Consider the following 21495-nt stretch of genomic DNA (forward strand, 5'->3'; position numbering starts at 1 on the left):
TGTACTTCCGTTCAGATACAGGGCAGAAATGTGAGGATACGAGTATTAAGAGAAAAATCAATAATTCTTTGTTCTAGGCTCAAGTCCAGATAAATACTGGTTTGTGAAATGTTTATAACCACGGAATTTATAGAAAACTTAAGTATATTTATTAATTGCCATGTATTTACATAAACGATCTGCAGCATTGGCTCACGGATTTTGAAACTGGTGGGCATGTCGGTTACATGTATGTTTTAAGTATAGTTAAAATGGAAATGACTTCATGAGAAGCCTGTTGCAGCACTGAAAATTGGCGTCTCATTCCAATTCTGCATCTGACTTGTTAGAGTGCTGGTGTGTCAGTGTGTCTGAAGATGTTTTCTTCTTAATCCCCATTATAAATTAGATTTTGCAACTGTCAGATTTTTCCTGCATATGTATACATTATATCCCATTCGCCAAAATTTGAGTTGTATCATCTAAAATGATGTTGGTCATGAACGCACAAATTTTTGCCAGTTAAACTTGGCATTCCACACAATTGAATGTAGTTAGAATAATCTAACTGTGTCTCGGGACGAGCCCTCACCACAGTTAGAATACGTCCCATATACTTGCAATGTAGCAAATCGGAGTGGATCCACTCCGAAATGATTTTGAAGAATACAAAAGGAGTTGCACTGAAAATAACTACCAAATTAATCATAACAAACCTTTTTGAGACTGTATATGCCTTTTAACCTACAAAATAATCCATATAAATACGAAAATTCAACTCATTTTCTCAACGTTTTTTTCCTTTCTTCAAATTTAACGCCAAGTTGACATTCGGAACTCTCTGGATTGTTCATAGGAAATGCACAGAGTTCGAGTTATCGCCCGTGTTTATTTTGCTACATTGCGAATACACGGAACGAATTCTATCGTTAAACCGGGTCCGTAGGACAATATCATTTTAACGATAGAACATTCTATCTAAATTGAATGATGTAAATCTATATATGGAAATGTCATTTTAATTCAAAAATTGATAATTGAGAATAAAGTGCTAAACATCAGACATGGACTTGTTTTAAGAAAGACCTATATAAACCAAATGGTTATGTAATCTTTCTTTGTTTTCTACTTTTTTCCTACCAATGAGCTCATTGCTTGGTAAATGTGTTTTAACAATCAATTCTGCTTTTCACCTTAGAATATTAAGAAAAGATTTTAACAAGAGCATTTTAATTTAACGAGACTTAAGAAATTGTTATAATTTTATAGGAAGTACATTGCAAATTGAAATTATAAGGTCATTGATTTTCATTCTTTATCCTGCATCTGCTTGCTGTCCAAGCAATACCTTGATAAAATGTAGGTCCTCAATTGCTAGGTTTTGCTATTTTACACACATTTTTGAAGTTTCTGTTATTAAATATTAATCTAATACTTTCCATCTGTTTGTGACCACACTGTTTAAGATGAAGAGACACAGTTTTGTAAGAGGGTTTGATCATTTATTGGATCCCATCCACTTTGAGGTTTTAACAACAAATGAACAACCTAATTTATGGAATTATGCAAGCTATACTTATGCAACTTCATTTATGATTACAATCTGATTTGAATATGGTCTGTGTATCCATCCATATAATTCAGAAATATCTTTGTGAATACAATTTAAGATAAAGACAAAATTGTCTGCACAGACGAGATGTTGCCTGCCAGAGCATGAAGCAAGTACCCCATGCACTACCCCAAACAAAAGAAAGAACAAGGTTCACTTTGGGCCTTTTTTGGCCCTGTGAATTTCAGAAAAACTGAAACTGCTTTGTTTTAGTTGACAATGCATTAAATATCATTTAGACCTTTGACTGCGTATCTATCAAAAATGACGTAATTTTCTGGCTAGTCAATGCATTATGATGTCATGAATTGCGTCATTTTCCTCATATCCTGAAAAATTCTACAAAAACAGCTAATTTTTAAAGCTATTTTTCGATATTTAATATAGAGCGCAACCTCTGATCTAAAATATGCAACTATTAAATGATTGAACTATTTCTGAGGATTACAAAACATGTTTTATTTTTTAGGTCAGAGGGTGTGCTCATATTATTTCTCTTCTTTGAAAGTACTCAAATATACTTGTTTTCCTTAAAATTCAAGAACATTGCAATTCCATGAAGCCTGTTTTCCAAGACCTTGGTTTTAAGGAGAACATTTTTAATACGAAATGAAAGCACTAAGCCTCTACTTTATCTTGATGTTTAAAATGGAACATAAAGTGTTAGTCAATAGATCGGTATATCTACAGGGCCATTATATGCATAAAGTGAACCTAGCTCCTTACCACCCAAACCTTTGGCCAATAAAAATACTTTAAACACATATCAAAGGTTGCTATGATCAGACAGCCAGAATAATTAGTATTGCATGCAAATTAAGTGTCAGTTTGTTTGAAAGGAACAGGAATTTTTAAGTGAAAAAGGGCAGAATCTATGTTATCTGATTAATGATACCCATTTAGAATTTTGAAGGAAATTAATTTGTATAAAAACAGATGTATGTTTATATTTACTTCCTGCATATAAGTTGAAATTACAAAGTCCATTATGAATATTTTTGTTGAAGACAAGGATTATTTGCATGTACATGTACAGTGAAAACTGTCTAATCTGACACCTGTGCAATCCATCACATTGTGAATTCTGACGTTAAATTTCGTTCCCATTTTACTATTTTCAATTTTTTTTACACTGTGCAATGTGACACCCTGTCTATTCCGACACAAAATTCGTCTCAAGTGCATGTCGGATTAGACAGGTTTCACTGTATAATATTTGCAAAGCTGATTCTTGTAGGATGTGAAGTGAAGGACCATAGACAATGGCTACCATTGAGAAGCTGATTAAGGCATTTGAGGCCCTTAGGGTGTTTCAGCCACCAGGGTCAACTACAGATGATCTAGCAAAGTAACATCATTATCATCCAGACATTCTAATTCTGTAAAAAATTTTCAATTCAGTATTCCTCACAGCATAAGACTTAACTAAATGTATAAATTCAGTTTCGAGAAATTATGATTATTTTGCATAAATGTATCATTTTTAATGTTTGTTTGATCAATGATGAACTTTTTAGGAAAAAAGAACAAGCTCCTGTAAGCAAAAAGGACAAAATGATCAACTGTAATCTTGTGGCTGACAGCATCTGTGCTCCTAATATGAGGTAATATTCTACATGTCTCACAATTTGTTGGTAAATTTGTACATACGAATGTTCATAAGTATGTACAGTGTAACCTGTCTTATCCGACATGCTGCGGGAAATAAAATCAATGTCGGATTAGGCAGTGTGTCGGATTACCCAGTGTTGAATATTTCTGAGCATTATCATTAGTGTCAGACGACTTCATACAAAAAAAAATAAATCATTTTCCATTAGGTTAAGAGTACACTTGTATTTAATTGTCAAAGTGTTTGCATAATTGTGTGTTTCTTTGCTGTATAAATTATATCTGATTAGCATTTCTTTGAGAAACAACGCTTTGTGATATAGCATTAGTAAACTCTGGACTCTGAAGTAATATACGATGTTTTTTTTCTTCTTTTTTTTTAATGGACAAAACTTGGAACTGCCGATCGCTCCGAGATGTTGCAATTTAATTTTTACTTACTGACAGTCGATATTAAAGTAAATATTTCCTCTACCTTCTCTACACAATTGTATTATTTTTTTCTACAGATTTTCGCCATTGTTTATTTCTCAACATAGACTGTGCTATTAATACCGTCACGCGACTTTTCATACAAACGGGAAGTAACTCTAAAACTGTGATAGCGATTGAATTTTAATCAGACAGATGTAATATTTTAAATTTAATGGGCAACTGAAAAAGGTATATTTTGCTTTCGGCGGATCTTTTATGTACACAGCCTCGCTTGATTCAGTGTATATTAATCCGGAAATGAAGAGTTGTCTATCTGCCTTTTAAATTGTGTATTGTGTTACATAGTAGTTCGCCGTATGTACTCATTTTTTTTTTTCATAACATGGCTTTACGAAGGACCCTGACTGCATATTTGATTTTAATTTCAAGCTAAAAATCTTATTTATTCTGTAAGGTAAAAGCAAAGCGATCTAAACATCATGTAGTCTTTATATTTTCTGTCGCGTGGATGCTATTTTTTATATGCCGGAATAAAATTGATAACAACAGGGATATATATATATATAACAACAAAGAGAATGATTGCCTAATTTTTGATTCAAAAACTGTTCATTACAATTTCTTACATAAACACTTTCAAACTCGTACATGTAATTAACTACTCTCTAAGTAGACCAATCTTGTGACCAAACTGGACATTCACGTTACCTGGCCAGCGGCCAATTACGGTACACAAGTGTAATTATGTCGGATTACTCAGGTGAAATCATAAAGTAATTATCTTGTTCTGTTGACGAAAAAGCGCCGGAATTCGGAATGTACAGTGGTCGGAATATACAGTGTTTTATTCTATATATATTATAAAGAAATTTTTGGGAATAAAATATGAGGTCGGAAAGTCCAGTGTGCCGGATTGCACAGTTGTCGGATTGGACAGTGGGCACTGTATTGTGAATTTGTCAAGAATTTTCTGTGCATGAAACAAAGGTTATATTTATTACCTTTTTTTGTAATAGAGCAATAGTGGATTTTCCCAAATTCCTTGGTATTGCGATGGAGACATTCTTAACACTGTGTGATGATGCAGAATCTGATGTAAGAATGGTAGCAGATGAGTGTTTGAACAGATCTATAAAGGTATTTATTTTGTTTGGTGTAATTATCCTTGTAGAAAGTGTAACTCATTGGTTTATAGAGTAGGAGATACATATACTAGGTTGATTTTTTAGTTTTATGAAGCAATAAAATTTTAAATGTCACAACTATAAAAATGCGATATTTGTTGAAATCAAGTACAGGTAAATGGGCATGAGCAATTCGTAGCTGTTAGGTACATGAAGAACTGAAGTATATGCAAACAAATTATTACTATAGATGCATGTGCACTTAATGTTTTAATGTTTAGAATCATTATGATAAAGGATGATGTGACATACGGCCCCAGGTAAATTGACAAAAATTTAAATATATAAATTTTACTCTAATTTTTGCATGCACTTAATCACTGACATGTTTACCCTCATAAAATACTACTTTTACGGAAAATAGAAACATAATTTGGAAGATGCATGTCTTTATTTTGAGTAGGGGTACCATGTTTACATCCAATTCCCATTAAATTTTGGCCACGCCCCACTCTTTGAAACCCTTAAAATATACGAGCGCAAGTAGGTACATTTTTCTCCTTTGGCTGGTCACTGTATTTTATTGAAATCTACGTAAGAATTAATTCATATGCAAATCGAGGCACTGACTATACTTTCTAACTGACCAATCAGCTATATGAGTTGCATTACTAGTGAGTACCACAAAAGTACTAAGGACATTTTATGCTTGGAAAAAAGGTTGTTTTTTTTACCTGCTTTCCGATAAACAATTTTTTATGCATTTGAGTCACAAATTAGACACGGATCTACAATTTCCCAGCTCACATTACAAACATTGATTTATAAATATACATAGTTCAAAGTTTGTAAAGCGTTTGGTGGGCAATTCATAAGGTCTACACGTATTCTCGAGAATCAGTGAATAGAAGTTTCATGTGCATTTCTTGACCAAAAACGGTAAACACTGAGGTTCCATGCATATTATTTTGTATAACTAGTCTTGGCTGACCATTAAAAGTTTGAAATGTAGTAGAGATGTGTAAATTGACCTAAACCACATGCCTGTGATAAAATGTAAACATGTAGTAAACCAGCATGTTTTGTCGTTCTGTCATCGGATTGGACAATTGTTCTCGGTAAGCGACTATGTGCGAAATAATAACAATAGCCATATAAGATAGATTCCTCGGACATGCATATCCCTCTATTGTACTAAGGCCCGCCTATTTTCTTTTCATAAAAGAACATATTGTCACAAACCAGGCCGAATTTTGTTGTCATGGGGTCTGAAAAATCATAGATAATGCAGTAATCTTTATAATTAAAAATGTGTCAGAACTATTTAAACTATTCAAAAGGCGTTGTATTTATTCACTCATGTTTGAAAACTATCAAATTCGTTGTAGATTAAATATAATTCATCGTAGAAAAAGGGGCCCCAGATAGCAGTTATGTCACATCATCCTTTTAGTAATAAAAGACATTTACTAGTATTGGTGTTTCCTCCTTTTCAAGAACATTAAAATGTTTTGTCAATGAATGTTCTGTTTAAAAAAATGAAATTCAAACAGCCATATCAGTTTCTTTCCTTCCACCGCTTGGATGTTGATGTGTACATTCTTAGAAACTTCACTTTTCAGTTTTTGACATGTTGTGCTCTGACAGTTCTAATATTTGTTTGTTTCAGATCTTGCTTGAGACAAATCTTGGAAGACTGCAAGTGGAGCTATATAAGGAAATCAAGAAAAATGGCAGCAGTCGTACATTGAGAGCAGCTCTGTGGAGATTCTCTGAGATGGCTCATCTTATTCGTCCACAGAAATGCAGGTAATTGTTTCTTGTCTACAGATGCTTAATGTAAATTTGGGACAGATGTTGCTCAGTATTGCATTAATTAAATCCTTGATACTTTTACTCTCATTTTTATTTTGTCATAATATTTAATGGACTAAGTTTGAGTTTAAATAGTTTGATCAATCACATAAATTCATTCATTTATCATTAGCTATTGTGTCTCCATTCTTGGATGTTCAAAATTTTTTGTTGGTTTTCTCCAGACCATACATAGTTAATTTGTTGCCATGCATTGCACGAATATGCAAGAGAGAAGATGAAGCAATTCAGGACACTCTGTCTCAATCCATGCAGAAGATCTGCCCACCACTGATTGGATTTGCCAATGAATCTGAAATAAAGGTAACTGGATAGTCACTTTTTTAGCTCACCTCGACGAAGTCGAGATGAGCTAATGCCATACCCCCAGCGTCGGCGTTAGCGTTGGCGTCCCAGTTTAAGTTTTAGGAGCAAGTCCATTCCCAAATAACTATAAGCCCTACCTGGACCAAACTTGCGTGGATGATGCATCTAGGGATGGACACTACCACAGTTGCTTCGGATGCTGGATCTGACCTAGATTTTCCAGATGAGTGACCAGGTTAAAGTTTTTGGAGCAGGTCCATTCCCAAGTAAGTATAAGCCCTACCTGGACCAAACTTGCATGGATGATGCATCTAGGGATGGACACTACCACAGTTGCTTCAGATGCTGGATCTGACCTAGATTTTCCAAATGAGTGAGCAGGTTAAAGTTTTTGGAGCAGGTCTGTTCCCAAGTAACTGTAAGCCCTACCTGGACCAAACTTTCATGGATGATGCATCTAGGGATGTACACTAGCCCACCTGCTTCGGATGCTGGATTCTACCTAGATTTTCCACATGAGTGAATTTTAGCCATATTTAACCAAATTAGCATGGGTGATGTATCTAGGGATGGATACTTCCAGACTTGCTTTGAATTCTGAATCTGACCTACATTTTCCAGATGAGTGACCAGGGTAATTTTTCTTTTGAGTAGCTATATAATATTATGGCCTGTTATGATTAAACTTGTATAGATGGTGCATCTAAAAATGAAAACTTCCAGACTTGCTTTGGATTTTGGAACTGACCAAAATTTTCTTGATCAGTAAACAGGTTAAAAGTTTTTGAGCAGGTCTATTTCCAAGTAACTGTAAGTCCTACTTAAATCAAACTTGCGTGGATATTGATCTTTGCATGTACACTAACTAGAAAAAAAAATATGATGTGAAATTTGCCTTACTTATGGATAACATTCGTCGAGGTAAGCTTTGTAATCTTTGATTACCTATGTTTGTTTGATATTGACACCTTGTATACAAATACATGTAACTATTACTCATGTACATTGCTACCAATAATTTTCAACTTCTCTCGATCAAAACACTTAATCTTGATAATGATGTAGATTCCTTTAGCTGTTTATATGTCATCAGATGTCTTGAATGTTTTATTTGGCTCTTTTATTTTCAGGCTCTTATAAAATCATTTCTTCCTAACCTGAGATCCACCTCTGCAGCCACAAGGAGAATGGCAGCGACCAGCCTGGTCCTGATATGTGAGCACAGTAGAAGTCCATCTTCATTCTACAACCACCTTCTGGGATCACTGTTAGGTAATTTGTATGGAGGGTGTATTCATTATCTGAAATCTTTACATCATTTATTCTGGAGAGTTAATCATTATAAAAGATAATGAATGACAGAGAGAGAAACAGAAACAGACAAACAGAGTGATGGAAAGAAAAAAATACAATTATATTCTGCATTTGTCAAAATTTAAACACTGTCTGCTTCAAGTAAAAATATATACATTTGTGGTATCTCTCTATTATATAAACATGCAGAGAGCAAATATCTTCATAACTGTATGAAGTTTTTTGAAGGTCATAGGTCATTACATGACCCAATCACACAGCGCAGTAATATCTACATAAAAAGACTTACTCCACTAAGCAATATAGCATGTTTTTCATACATAAAAATGTACAAAATACTCTAGTAAATTATAATAATCATTTTATTTACAATGTAAACGAGTATTTAATACAGTTTTTGATCGGTTTTACATAGAGAATAGAAAACTACATGTTATAAGTTCCATGTCTGAGCTGCATAGTCTCAACGTTTACCCTTATTTTTCTCGCAGACCTCTGAATGCTATAATTTTTTTTCGTTAAACTTTACTCACAATAAATTTGAAAATCTGTTGAAAAATATCAATGTAATGCAATCACGCCACAAACAGCTGACAAACACTGCACTTTGGAAGTTCGGTAGGCACACCTCCATCATCGAGATCGTTGTGACGTTGTCTTAACAATGTAAGCTGTCGCCAGTGTCTCCATGTCAACATCATAAATTAATATAAATATGCCTTACTGAAATCGTAGATTTTATGGTTTTGATCAAATTTTGTACTTGATTTCAAGTTATCTGGTCCGGACAAGTGTCTCCATCCATCCCTTTCCTACCGAAATTCCTCCAACTTTTTATTATCAAACATCAGACGTGTTTCTTGTGTTTTTTAACATCGAATATGGGTTCTCATGAATACAAAAATTCCCAGACACCAATATGCTCACTATAATTGATCGCAAGTAGCCTTTCACAGAATATTCCCTTCAAAACAGAATCCTTTGCCAGATGAATTTGAAGCGTAACCGCTTTTCAAGCCGATTTACACCTAGCGTAATTTGTCGAAATCTACGATGTGCGGTTAGTGCAATATTTATATTCGATTACATTCAATTGTCCATCTCAAATGTATATATAAGTAATAAATAACAAGTTTAAAAACTTCAATGGGAATTGAAGTGGGTCGGTACGTGATCAAATCTTCTGAGAAGGCCTTTGGCCTTCACAGGATTTGATCACGTGACCGACCAACTTCAATTCCCATTGAAGTTTTTAAACTTGTTATTTATTTCTTAACTAAATTCATGTCAACAATAAGTCAATTTGATAAAAACCTTTGTACTCTTGCATCTGTGTGTGCTTTTATATGACTCTGTTATGAACAGATATGGTCATGCCAGTGGATGAGGAGACCAGTTTACACACACTGATTGGAGTGTTACTGTGCCTGAGGTCACTTATTCCACACCTCAATGAATCTGGACAGGAAAAACAGGGTCTGAAAGGCAGCTTTGGTGTGATGACAAAAGAGAAAGAACAGACCATCAGCAAGGAGCAGTTTATCATGGTATCTAGTGAAATAGCTGATTCTGAAAATACTAAAACATAAAAGGATACAATTAGCTGATCTCTGAACATTTTTTTTACTTCACTATTAAATACATTTGTATAGAACCTAAACTTATGGTTTGTTTTTATACAGGTGATACAGCTATTGCTTCACTTAATGGGACATTCTGACCATAATGTTGTGACAGGTGCCCTGGAGACATTCCAGCAGCTCCTCCGAAATCCCTCACCTCTCTTGGTGTCCATACTGACCACACCCAAGAGTATCACTAGATCCTACATTTTTAAGGCAGATCAAAGTTTACAACCAGGTGAAGGTAATATTTAAGTATATTAAAGAAAATACCAAACTAGAAAATTCACACATTGTACATTTGATGTGCAAATGTTTAAAACAAGGCAAAGTGCGAGATTTCCATCAGACAGTATTTTATTTCTTAAAATTATATAAAAGATTTCTTTTATAAATATTATCTATCAGGAAAATCTCAAATTTCATAGATGTGGCAAAACTGAATCAGCAATAAATGATATCTCCTCTCTAGGATTGTCAGAAGTTCCATCCATGTCTAAGATGTATGAAGATAACACTGCTGCTGATGAGCTGGAGGTAACGGAATCAATAGTAGACCCTTCAGAGGGTTCAGAGGACAATGTATCAGACATCGTAGCTAACTACAGGGCACAAATGTCCAGAGATCAGAGCTCTGAAGCCGCAGACAATGATGGAGTTCCTCTAGATGTAGACACCTGTGATGCAGGGATTGTCGTCACAACTCTGGACACTAGGTATTCTGGGATAGAAATAGGTGACCTGAATGAAGACATGTCAGAAAAATCAAACTTGTCTCAAGTTTCTAGTGCTAATGGCAGCCAGCAAAGTCTGAATAAGTTGTCCTTGCCCCCAAAAGCTAAAAGAGGGGGAGGACAGGACATGAATGGAAACCCAGAATTAGAGGAGGATGTGTTACCAGAAGTTGATGAGAAAACTCAGATACAAAATTCTATTCAGATAGATGTGACACAAAACCTAGGGAGTCTATTAGATGATGTGCCACTAGACTTCTGTATTCGTGTGATCTGTCGGAGATTCCTTTTGAGTGGAACAAAAGAACAATTAATTCCGGATCGAACTGTGCGTGTGAGCATTAAGGTTTTAGCTTTAGGATGTGTCAGCTACTCCATGACATTTAGACCACAAATTCTATTTATGAATGTTTTTAAGGAAATAAATGAAGGTAAGTAGCTTTGCAGATTCGAAACTCCATGGTTGATTTCACAGTGTTCTTCTTTGGAGCTTGTTTCATTTTGTGATAATGAAAGTTCTCAAAACTTGTATAAGAATGTTAGGATGCATGAATTTTAATACTCCAGTGCTGTTTACTATTACAGAATTACAAATGTATCCTGGATTTTAGTTTCAAAATATGGATTATGGATTGACCACCCCAGATTACACTGCTGGGTTATGCTCCAAATTTTATTTTTTTCATTTGTTGTTTTAATGCTTTAGCAATGATAGGGACACTGATTCATATTCAAAGTGTCACTTATTAAGCCCCCATTCACACATAGACGCCGCTTCTACTACGATCAAAGTGTGGCCGAAAACGTGGCCGATCGTGACAAATCGCAGGAGAAACGTAGTGGAGTGGAGTCTTCATAAGCACAGTATGATCGCGGTAGGGTCTTCATGATCGGAGAGCTCTATGCTTTCACCACGCTTATTTTGAACATGCTCGTGGGATCGTGGCCAACAAGAATCGGGGTAAAGTCGTAAAAAGTAGAAGCGCCGTAATCATACAAGCAGCGTGGAAGCATCGTGGAGAGATCCTCCTGATGGTAGTAAAAGCGCAGTAAAAGCATAGTACAGTCAGGAACTTATCAAGTACGCTCCTACAACGCTCCCACTACGTTCTTACTACGTTCCCACTACCATGTAAATCGCACTAGAAGCGTAATACAATCATAACATGGTCGGCACCACCGTAGCGATATCGTCGTACAGTCATCTAGATCTGCGTAGCGTCGTAGTATGATCTTGAATGTCATAGCGGCAGCATAGCGTAAATGCTGTAAACGCGGCCGCTTGTCGGCAACAGTCTGCATAACATCGGAATAGAAGCGTGTTAGCAGCACGTTTGACGTAGGGCATCGTAGTATGGTCGTAATGAAGACCATAATTTGCCAAATTGCTCAATTTAGATGCCGATCGGCTCCAATCCGCCCCGATCCAAAAGTTTTTCAGATCGGGGCTTGATCGGAATGATCGTTGTAAAGTCTCAGCTCTGTGTGAACGGGGGGGGGGGGGTGGGGGTAATGATTGATACATGTACATTCTGACAAAACATAATAATGTAACAATAAAAGAATCATTCATATCTAAATTATCAAATGTACATGAGAAAATTAAGTCAAGTATTGCCAACTCAAAATTGCTGATAAAAATTACAGACAGAAGCCAATGAAATAACTGAAAACTGCAAAATGGGGTAAACGTTTAGGGTCTTATTTTTTGTAGAAAACAACCAGCTGATAAAGGATGTGTTGCTTTTTGCTAGTCATATTGACCCACAGCTGAAAGGCACAGCTTCAATAATCATTGGTAATCTAATAAGTTCAACCCTCACTCAGGGAGGAGGAAACTTCAATAAATGGATGGAGGAATTTGTTTTTGGTAAATATGCTCATTTTATTATGACTCTGTTTTACATGTACATAGGAAAACAAACTCTTATTAAAATATATGAAGTGCATTATAAAGAGAAAGTTATTAATAAAAGGATAAAGTATATAATTCTGGTGCATGCATGGATAATGGATTGTAAAAGCATTGAATTTGAAATACTGAATAATTTTGTATTTTGCCTTTTTGTATACATGTAGGATACTCAGTAAGAATTGAGCATCTGGTAGAAATTATTCTCCACATTATGGAAGATGAGTCCTCAGTAGCAGTCCGCCTGGCTGTGCTTGCTGTTAAGAAGTGTCTAATGCCTCTGTTACTGGGAACTCACAGTCCTGTGGGACTAGAGACAGTGATCCGGTTACTCAGTATACAGGACAATCCATACTGGCTTGTCAAGGTGACTGATTACTGTAAACCAACTTAAATTTGTGTTCAAGAAATATTTATTACTTTTGGAACACCTTATTTTACTGGCAAATATTTCTCACTGTGAAACATTCATTTAATTTTGCTTTAACATAAATATGCAGTCGATTAAACTGACAAATCTCAAATAAAAGTTTTTTGCAAAGAATTGCTTTACTTTAGCACCCATATCATGGATCTTGCTCAATCCTTCTTTTGTATGTGTATATACGTGTATTTCTATCATGTCTTTTAGCATTTGAAGATCAATAGAGTACTATACATACAAAAAATAATATTTCTAATTACAGGTAGAAATACTAGAGATTGTGAGTTGTGTGAACTTCAATGTTTTGAACCATTTGGAGTCTTGCTGTAGTGAAGTACAGAGAGGGACAAACCACTTTCTTGGGGTAACTTGACAGTATTATAAATAATTTATACCTATTTTTTTTCATGAATGCTGATATACATGTAGTGTTGTAGATAATTTAAAGATTGTATTGTAGATAATTTATCTTGATATGTGGATTAAATACCAACATGCTGTGGTATTTTTTGGGAAATACATCTACAGGCGAACTTCTTTTCTTGAAAACATGTTTATGTTTTGTTTTTTTTTTTGAAATGCATGTATAGTTGAACTTCTTTTCTCAAACTCTGATATTTTGAATACCATGGATTATTCAGTCCCAATGATTTTTTTCTTATTGTATTTTAACCTCAATATTTCAAGCCTACAGATACATTTATCTTAAGTTCTTTATTGGTCCCATAGAGTTAAAGATTATGAGGTTTGACCGTATATGTGTGCATGTACATTTATATTCATCTTGTTTGCAGAAGCTACATATACAGGACAGGATTGTTTTGTTTGTGATGGAGATGTTGGGGAATGATGACATCAGGGTCAGGCATTGTGCTTCAGAAACACTAGTCAAGTGGGTACTCATGAACTAAGGTTCCATCTTCTACTGTAAATAGGGAAAATTACATGTTAATTCAATCCTAGAGACTTTATAGACAGGTTTTATCATGTTTACTGAATCTAGATTTACTTGATGTTGAAATAACTGTCTTTCCTCATTGCTCGGCCAAAAAATGTGATGTTGAAAATAAATTACTATCACCTTTTGAAGTTATTTCCAATTGAGTCTGATTTTAATTTAGAGTGTGTTTTATATTGTTATCTTTTGAACAGAATTGTGCCAAGGTTATTTTATCCATGTGATCACCCACAACATGACCCAATCATAACGGAATCTCGACTCCACACAGAAAAGTTGCTGTCCCCAATGGTGTCTGATTCTGTTCTTAACTCACCCCCACTGGTTCTGGGCCTGGTGAAACCTTACACAGACAGTAATGGAGTGGTCTCCCCATCTATAGAAAGTAACTTGTCCAGAGTTGTGAAATCAGCGCTACATCAGCTGAATGTATCACAGTCCAAACACTTAACAGTAAGTTTACACAAGTAATCATCAAGTCTAGAATACAGTAAATACTTTTATCCTTTGTCATTTTATCCGGTGATTTACTCATTCTTTGTTATCTTAATGACAAAGTTATAATACTTCATGTTGTGGATCTAAAATGGATATGAGTGAATTGGTCTGTATGATACTAAGACTTAATTAGTCTGTTTCAGGTGTGATATGATAATCCCCCCTTTCATGCAGTACTTTGTATTCTATAGTTTGGGTGTTGTCATGCTTTGTTCCTCCTGTCTGAGGCTTTCCCTGCAACATTGTATGCTCATTCCTGGGGGTGTGGACCTTGTACCTCGTTCCTCCCTAAGGAGGCCAGCAATAAAGGAATAATGAAGAGGCCACCTAGTCGATCTCACAGTAATTCCAGGTAAAATTATGTCCATTTTCCCTGGTGATTATAAGAGACTTTCATTTTGTTTTCTTCTCATTTTACTGTCATTTAATTAATTTCTTTTTACTTTGTGAAATGTATGTATTTTTATAAAATTGTATAATGTTGTGACATTGAATTTTATTTGATGTGTTTTATTTTGTGTAAATGTTTTTTTGTATTTTGTTGATCTGATAAGTAGAAATATGAAATCTTAATTGTAGAGGTTCAAAAGGTTATATGCAACATACAATCATGTACTTTACAATGTTCCTTTCCCACTGATAATTTTCCAAGATATTCTTAATTTAAGAACTCTCCATACATTGCACACTAAAGAGTTCTGATTCTGTGGTATTTTTATGTAGTTAAAGTAATCTGCCCCTAGATCTAAAATAAAATAAATTGAAATTTACAGTTTATCAATCAATGTCTAATCAATTCAAGCATTCTTGACATTTTGATAGGCCAAGATGAATTTAATGAAAACTTCCATCTGTATGCTTTTTCCCCACTTAGGTAAACAACAGTGATTTCTGTTCATCAAAACTTTGTTGACTTTGAACATTTTTCCTTGGGGTAAAAGCCAGGCACCCAATGTTGAAAATGACGTAAATAAGCTCAATGTTTACACCTTTATACAATATGATTTTCTCAATGTCCAAAAAACATTTTCATTTTAATAGTATAGAGAGGGTCCTTAAAGTAATAGTACCAACAGATGTTCTTAGACAAAATATCAGCATACATTACCAGGAGTTTTAAACATATATCAAAAGATGGAAATCATTGTATTTTTTTAAAAAGAAAAATGAACAAAAAATGGTAGTTTCAGCTGGTATTTCCTTAAAATTTGATTCAGAGGAGATGTTCAGGACTACCAGACAGCATAAAATTGCACAAAGGTCCTTCATTTATTCAGTTACTAAAATTATACAGGGAAATAAAAAATATAGTTCAAAACTATGTTGCGTGTGTCCCTAACTTCCAATTGATGAAGAACATACAATTAAGGTTCATTATCCCATAAAGGTATAATAATCATTTTTCAGAGTGAGAGTTATCTTTCTTGAATTTAAATTTTTATACACTTCAATTTACTACAGTTCTGTTTGCAGGAGACAAAAATTTGATGACAGGTGTGATATAAACATCATGTACCAATGTAAATTCATGTATCTCAAATTGTATACTAAATTGTATCTAAATATGAATTAATGTACATTTTTCATATACATGTACCTGTTTATTTTTAGATTGTTCATCTCAAAACGTCATTTAAAATAATTTAGTCCTCAAAAGGAACATTTAGAAGGCTTTGTTTTATGAACTTGCATAATTTTCACGTTTTTATACAATTTAAAATACATGTATTTAAATTACTATACCAGAACTAGGCAATAATTTCTATTTTCACGGAGCTCTTATATTTGCATACTGTATTCCCTAACAAATGTTGTAAGCTACATGTAAGTATCCTCATTCAAGGAAGAAAATATTCTTGTTATCTGCAAGAAATGTGTGTACATGTATGAACGATAAATTGATTAATGCATACAGTTATTCATGGTACATGAAATTTATTATACATGTGGTTACATGTATATCCCTCACTTTTCCCCATGTATATATATACATGTATGTGAGACTGACTAAACTTCTATTCAGTTAACTTTTAAAATAGCCAATTGAAATTTTTTTAAGATTAAAAAAAAGATTTTGAAATGTACAAACATCTAGATATCTCCTAGCAGGTAGAAAAAAAATTGTGATATTGGGCAAAGAAATTTCGAAGAAAAAAATTAAAACCTTAAATTCAAATCTTACAGATTATTACTTTGTCTTTTAACAGAACTGTGATGGGTTATGTCTGGTCTGGGTAAGACAGGGGAAGCAACTGCTTTGTTTGTTTGTCCTCATTTATTGTTTCCCTTTAGCCAGATATGTTCTGAAATACATGTAAAACATAATCTGTTACAAACAAGCAATGTTCTACATAAAAGTTGCAGCATTTATTGAATTGTCATGTTTAATACTCTGAGATGACTATGAATAGTTCAGAATTATTTATTTTCATTGTTGAGTTGCATTTTTGCTAGTTATGTTTGGGAAATAGTGCATGTTTTCTATGCTGTCTCTCTGTGTCATGCATGAGGAATTTCACGTTATATGATTATTCATTTGAGTTCTTAATTCTTGAAACACATAATTTACGATGAATTGTTAAAATCAATTTCTTTCACATTAAGTGGGCATGCATATCTGTACCATATAATAACTCAAAAAAAAAAAAAATCCAAATATTAAAATTATCTTTGTACAAACATGTAGAAATGCATTTATCAAAGAGTATTTAAAGTTTTCATTTACATAAGTAATAAATATACAACTTGTCTGTAGAACTCCAAAGAAAACATCAGAGTACATGTATTAAGAATTTCATATTTTAGTGTAAGACCTTGTGGACTTGATCGTGTATTGTTGTGTTTTAGCACATTTAGCCTTGATGAGATGTCAGCAGGGTCTGGGGGAGGGGCTCTCACCATTATTCTCCCTCTACTGACTTCCTCCAATGTAAGTCTTGATCTAGCGGCACACAGTGACACCCTACAGTTTGCTGGCAATCTGGTTGCAGGTAAAAATTAGGCTGTGTTAGAAAACATGTGTGCTTGCCAACTGATATCAAATGTTATCCCTTTCACACATATCTGAATTTTTCTAGATCAGAGAAATGTGGAGTCTAATTTTCTATAAAGTTAAGTAAAGTCTTCTGAATAAAAATTAAGAGAAGAATGTCAGAGAGTAAACATTTTAATGTACATGTACAGTATGTGATCAAGACTTAAATACATGTTGTGCACACTTGGGTAATTTTAGAATCATTTACAGGTGCAGTATACAGATGTATGCAGCCAGTAGAGGAATCTAATTCTACAAATGATGGAGAGGGGGTGAAGTGGGGGGCTGTCTCTGACAGACTTCTGATTCCCTTCTTAGACCAACTACTCTTCCATATTGCCAGGTATAGTATCATTTGATATAATGTAGCCCATTCTCTGTAAAAGTGAAGAAAATTCTTGCATTAATAGTACAGTAAAACATGCTGATAGAGAAGTGCTATGGACAAACAATTTTGATTCTTTATAAATGTAGTTAGTTTTATCACATGTTTATCCCTTTAACCCATGTATATCACTCAATGGATATTTTTTCACATACCACTGCTTTGATGTCACAATGGGTTTTGCGTGAAAGTGATGAAGTAAAATAATGTGGATTCAAATATAAAACAGTGTAAAACATTGATAGTGATGTATAAAATATGTGATAAAAAGAATCTCCCATGATTTGTGGTTGGATATGGCCAAGGCTTGGGGATAAAGAACACAACTTGTTGGATAAAAAATCACATCCAACCACAATCATAAAAGATCCAATATATCCTGTAAGCTCACGATATGTTTTAAAACTAGTTGGAATAAAAATCACTTCCCTGTAAGCATGATTTCATTATAAGTGTTTTGCTGTACCTGTGTTTAATTGTACGTATGTATGAAATCTTTATTGAGCATACATTTCAAGGATATCAATAGGAGAATTTTTCTTCCTCTCCAATGTAATGTATAATTAAATCCAATTCATTTGCTAGAAAGAGGAATTTAAAGTACATGTCTTATTACAGGGTTCTAAATTGCTGTGTCCATGTAATTGATGAACAAGTACCTGGTCCAGCTCCTGTCAAACCCTCCCTGCCCTCCCTACCCAATGCCCCCTCCCTCAGTCCTATCAAAAGAAAGAACAAAGGGGACAGTCCAAATGATTCCCCAGCTAAAGGCAGCAACACAGACACAAAAACACCCACAAAACAACAAAAAGGTAAATATTTAACAAAATGTGAATTTGAACAAACAAAATGTGAAAGCTTTTTTCAGAAATCACAAATGACAATCATATCTAAGAATTTTTTTTTTTCAAAATTGCAAAAATTATACATATACTGTGGAATCATCATTGTTCGTGGGGGATCAATGTTCGTGGATTTCGTGGGTCATCCTTACCCATGAATTTACATCCCCAGGAACAATTATTTTGTCAACATACTGATTAATTATATCTACCAAATAAACGAGCTGCCCATGAAATTACATCCCCATGAACCAATAAAATTTTGCTTGCCCACGAACATTGACCCCCACGAATTTTAATGATTCCACAGTAACCATTTATTTAACTATTTCAAAGATATTATCTTTAAAAAGAATAGCATAAGCATGTTCATGTATTTTCTTAAACTTTTTTGATAGTTATTTTTTGACACTACATTTTATATTAAAGAAAAGGAGAAAGAACAGGAGAAAGAAAAAGAAAAGACAAAGAAGGACTCATTAGGAGTGTTCCACAGTCTGCCCCATTACATGAAGCTGTATGATGTGTTAAAGGGAGCTTACTCAAATTACAAGGTCAGTCAAAAGACTGCCCCATTACATGAAGGTGTGTGAAATGGAGCTTACTCAAATTATAAGATCAGTCAAAAGGCTGCCCCATTACATGAAGGTGTGTTAAAGGGAGCTTACTCAAATTATAAGGTCAGTCAAAAGGCTGCCCCATTACATGAAAGTGTGTTAAAGGGAGCTTACTCAAATTACAAGGTCAGTTAAAAGGCTGCCCCATTACATGAAAGTGTGTTAAAGAGAGCTTACTCAAATTACAAGGTCAGTCGAAAGGCTGCCCCATTACATGAAAGTGTGTTAAAGGGAGCTTACTCAAATTACAAGGTCAGTCAAAAGGCTGCCCCATTATATGAAGGTGTTAAAGGGAACTTACTCAAATTATAGTCATTCTCAGTACATGAAGCTGTTTGAGGGGCATAAAAATGCTCAGTCAAACTGTTGTATATATTAAGACATTTTTTTTCTTTCTGTAGGAAGTCAGGCAGTATTTCAAATCACAGAATGGTTCATTTTGATTTTTCTGTGGGATAGTTTATTATTGATAACTTGTGAAAATGACATCAAATATGTTCAGTAGTTATGTTATATCAATCTTAATTAACATTTGACCAACTGATTTTACATAATTTATTAACATAACAGTATTTTTAATGCAATATACAGTATGCATGATGTAAGATATATATCTGGTTTTGTGATGATTTGTCTTTTTTTAGGTGTCCTTGGATCTAATGGTGACTGACAAGTTTTGTAGCCTCCTCCACACATCACTGGTCACTCTGTCTCAGATATTAGAGATAGCCAGACTAGAAGACATTGGGAAGTATGCTGATGAAATTCTTCAGTACCTGAAGTCTACAGTTGTTCTGGAGCCCACTGAATCTATCCAATGTGTACAACAGGTATGGTGTTATTTATTGAAGCAGTACCTGAGAAATAAACAGGAGAGGTTAAATGGTTCAAACAGGAATTGTGCATATTTACCTGTAATAATGATGTCCAAAAGAGCTTGTCTTATTTTATAGTGAATTATTTGAGAGATTAAAAGTTTGTGAATAGTTGAGTCAAACAGGGTATATCCTAAAAAGTTATCTTTGTAATTTTGACAAATTTTGAAATCACCATATGATACATTACACACAATGCTATTTTATTGAATTTAAGAACCATGGGGTTAAATAAGCCAAAATTAGCACTCTGTGAATAGAATCAGCTACATTGTATACATTATAATTCTGTATCCATGCCATACATTTCAAATTTTTGACATGCTATCTTTGTTCAGCTTCTTAAAGCCTTGTTTGGTACAAATCTTGTTTGTCAATGGGAGCCTCAACATCTAGTGAACCTGTCCGGTAAACCTGGTAAAGCTGCCCGCCTAACTGGAAATAATAAACCCGGCCAGTACTACTTTTGTTTTACCCAGCCTTACACTCAGTTTACACAGTCATTGGCTGGGGCTACGTTTAAAGCTTCCTCCCATACTGACCAAGAGGAAGGCTCCGGGTAATTACTTATGCCCTAGTTTGAAAAATTCCCTAGAGATTAAGTAAGCTTGTGATAGACTAAAGTTTTATTAATCTCATAAATGATGAGCAGACTAGAGGAAAAATACTGTGTAAGTAATATTTACATTGTGTTTTCATAGGAAAAATTCCCAGCGTGCTTTTAAAAAATAAGATAGTGAATAAATCAGATTATTAATTTGCATGATTCTGCAAGTAAAACTTCTCTATTCTTCATTTTGATATAGGACTCTGAGCACATTAAGGAAATGTGTAGACAGGAAATTTCCAGCAATCCTGAAACCCAGCAGCAAAACTGATAAGGTAACCAGAAATTGTATAAAATGTTAATGCTCATAGGCAAATATGTGTATTTCAGTCAAAAACCGAGGTAAAGAATTATAGTTAAAAAAGAGTGTCTTGTTACTGTGCTGAGTGTTGAGCCCATTTGCCTGTTGTTCAATATTTTGCATCTAGTTTCCTGTGTTACTCTTTGAAAACTGGAATTTTAATCACTGCAGTCCACCGTAGCCTCATACATCCGACTGTTTGAGCCCCTGGTCATCAAAGCCTTGAAGCAGTACACTGTGTCCAGTAGCCTTGAACTTCAACAGCAAGTCCTTGACCTTCTGAGTCAACTGATTCAGCTACGGGTGAATTACTGCCTTCTGGACTCCGATCAGGTCTTCATAGGATTTATCATCAAACAGCTGGAGTTCATAGAAGAGGGGCAAATTAGGTGGATAATTCTAAGTTTTATATGACCATAATCTTTGTCAC

At 34.4% G+C, this 21495-nt stretch overlaps 1 protein-coding gene across 2 annotated transcripts in view; it reads left to right on the forward strand.

Moving 5' to 3' along the window:
* The window catches only part of LOC133180932 (huntingtin-like), a 48222-nt gene continuing 26727 nt past the window's right edge, over positions 1-21495 (forward strand). The window contains exons 1-25 of one of the 2 annotated variants that reach the window (XM_061315395.1): positions 1-99; positions 2829-2939; positions 3109-3195; positions 4654-4774; positions 6431-6570; positions 6801-6939; positions 8073-8214; positions 9622-9803; positions 9939-10122; positions 10351-11043; positions 12327-12482; positions 12692-12891; positions 13211-13312; positions 13743-13840; positions 14101-14359; positions 14596-14756; positions 16612-16638; positions 17252-17394; positions 17649-17781; positions 18442-18635; positions 19095-19219; positions 19927-20112; positions 20496-20716; positions 20964-21039; positions 21237-21454. In XM_061315395.1, coding sequence (XP_061171379.1) covers positions 2854-2939; positions 3109-3195; positions 4654-4774; positions 6431-6570; positions 6801-6939; positions 8073-8214; positions 9622-9803; positions 9939-10122; positions 10351-11043; positions 12327-12482; positions 12692-12891; positions 13211-13312; positions 13743-13840; positions 14101-14359; positions 14596-14756; positions 16612-16638; positions 17252-17394; positions 17649-17781; positions 18442-18635; positions 19095-19219; positions 19927-20112; positions 20496-20716; positions 20964-21039; positions 21237-21454 — 4073 coding nt within the window. In that variant the 5' untranslated portion in view covers positions 1-99; positions 2829-2853. The remainder of the gene's footprint in view (positions 100-2828; positions 2940-3108; positions 3196-4653; positions 4775-6430; positions 6571-6800; positions 6940-8072; positions 8215-9621; positions 9804-9938; positions 10123-10350; positions 11044-12326; positions 12483-12691; positions 12892-13210; positions 13313-13742; positions 13841-14100; positions 14360-14595; positions 14757-16611; positions 16639-17251; positions 17395-17648; positions 17782-18441; positions 18636-19094; positions 19220-19926; positions 20113-20495; positions 20717-20963; positions 21040-21236; positions 21455-21495) is intronic. The other variant, XM_061315396.1, reaches the window with a different exon arrangement.

The sequence above is a fragment of the Saccostrea echinata genome, unplaced genomic scaffold, assembly GCF_033153115.1.
Source record: "Saccostrea echinata isolate AGI-Se365-2 ecotype Australia unplaced genomic scaffold, CSIRO_AGI_Sech_v1 ptg000008l, whole genome shotgun sequence".
Taxonomy (NCBI): domain Eukaryota; kingdom Metazoa; phylum Mollusca; class Bivalvia; order Ostreida; family Ostreidae; genus Saccostrea; species Saccostrea echinata.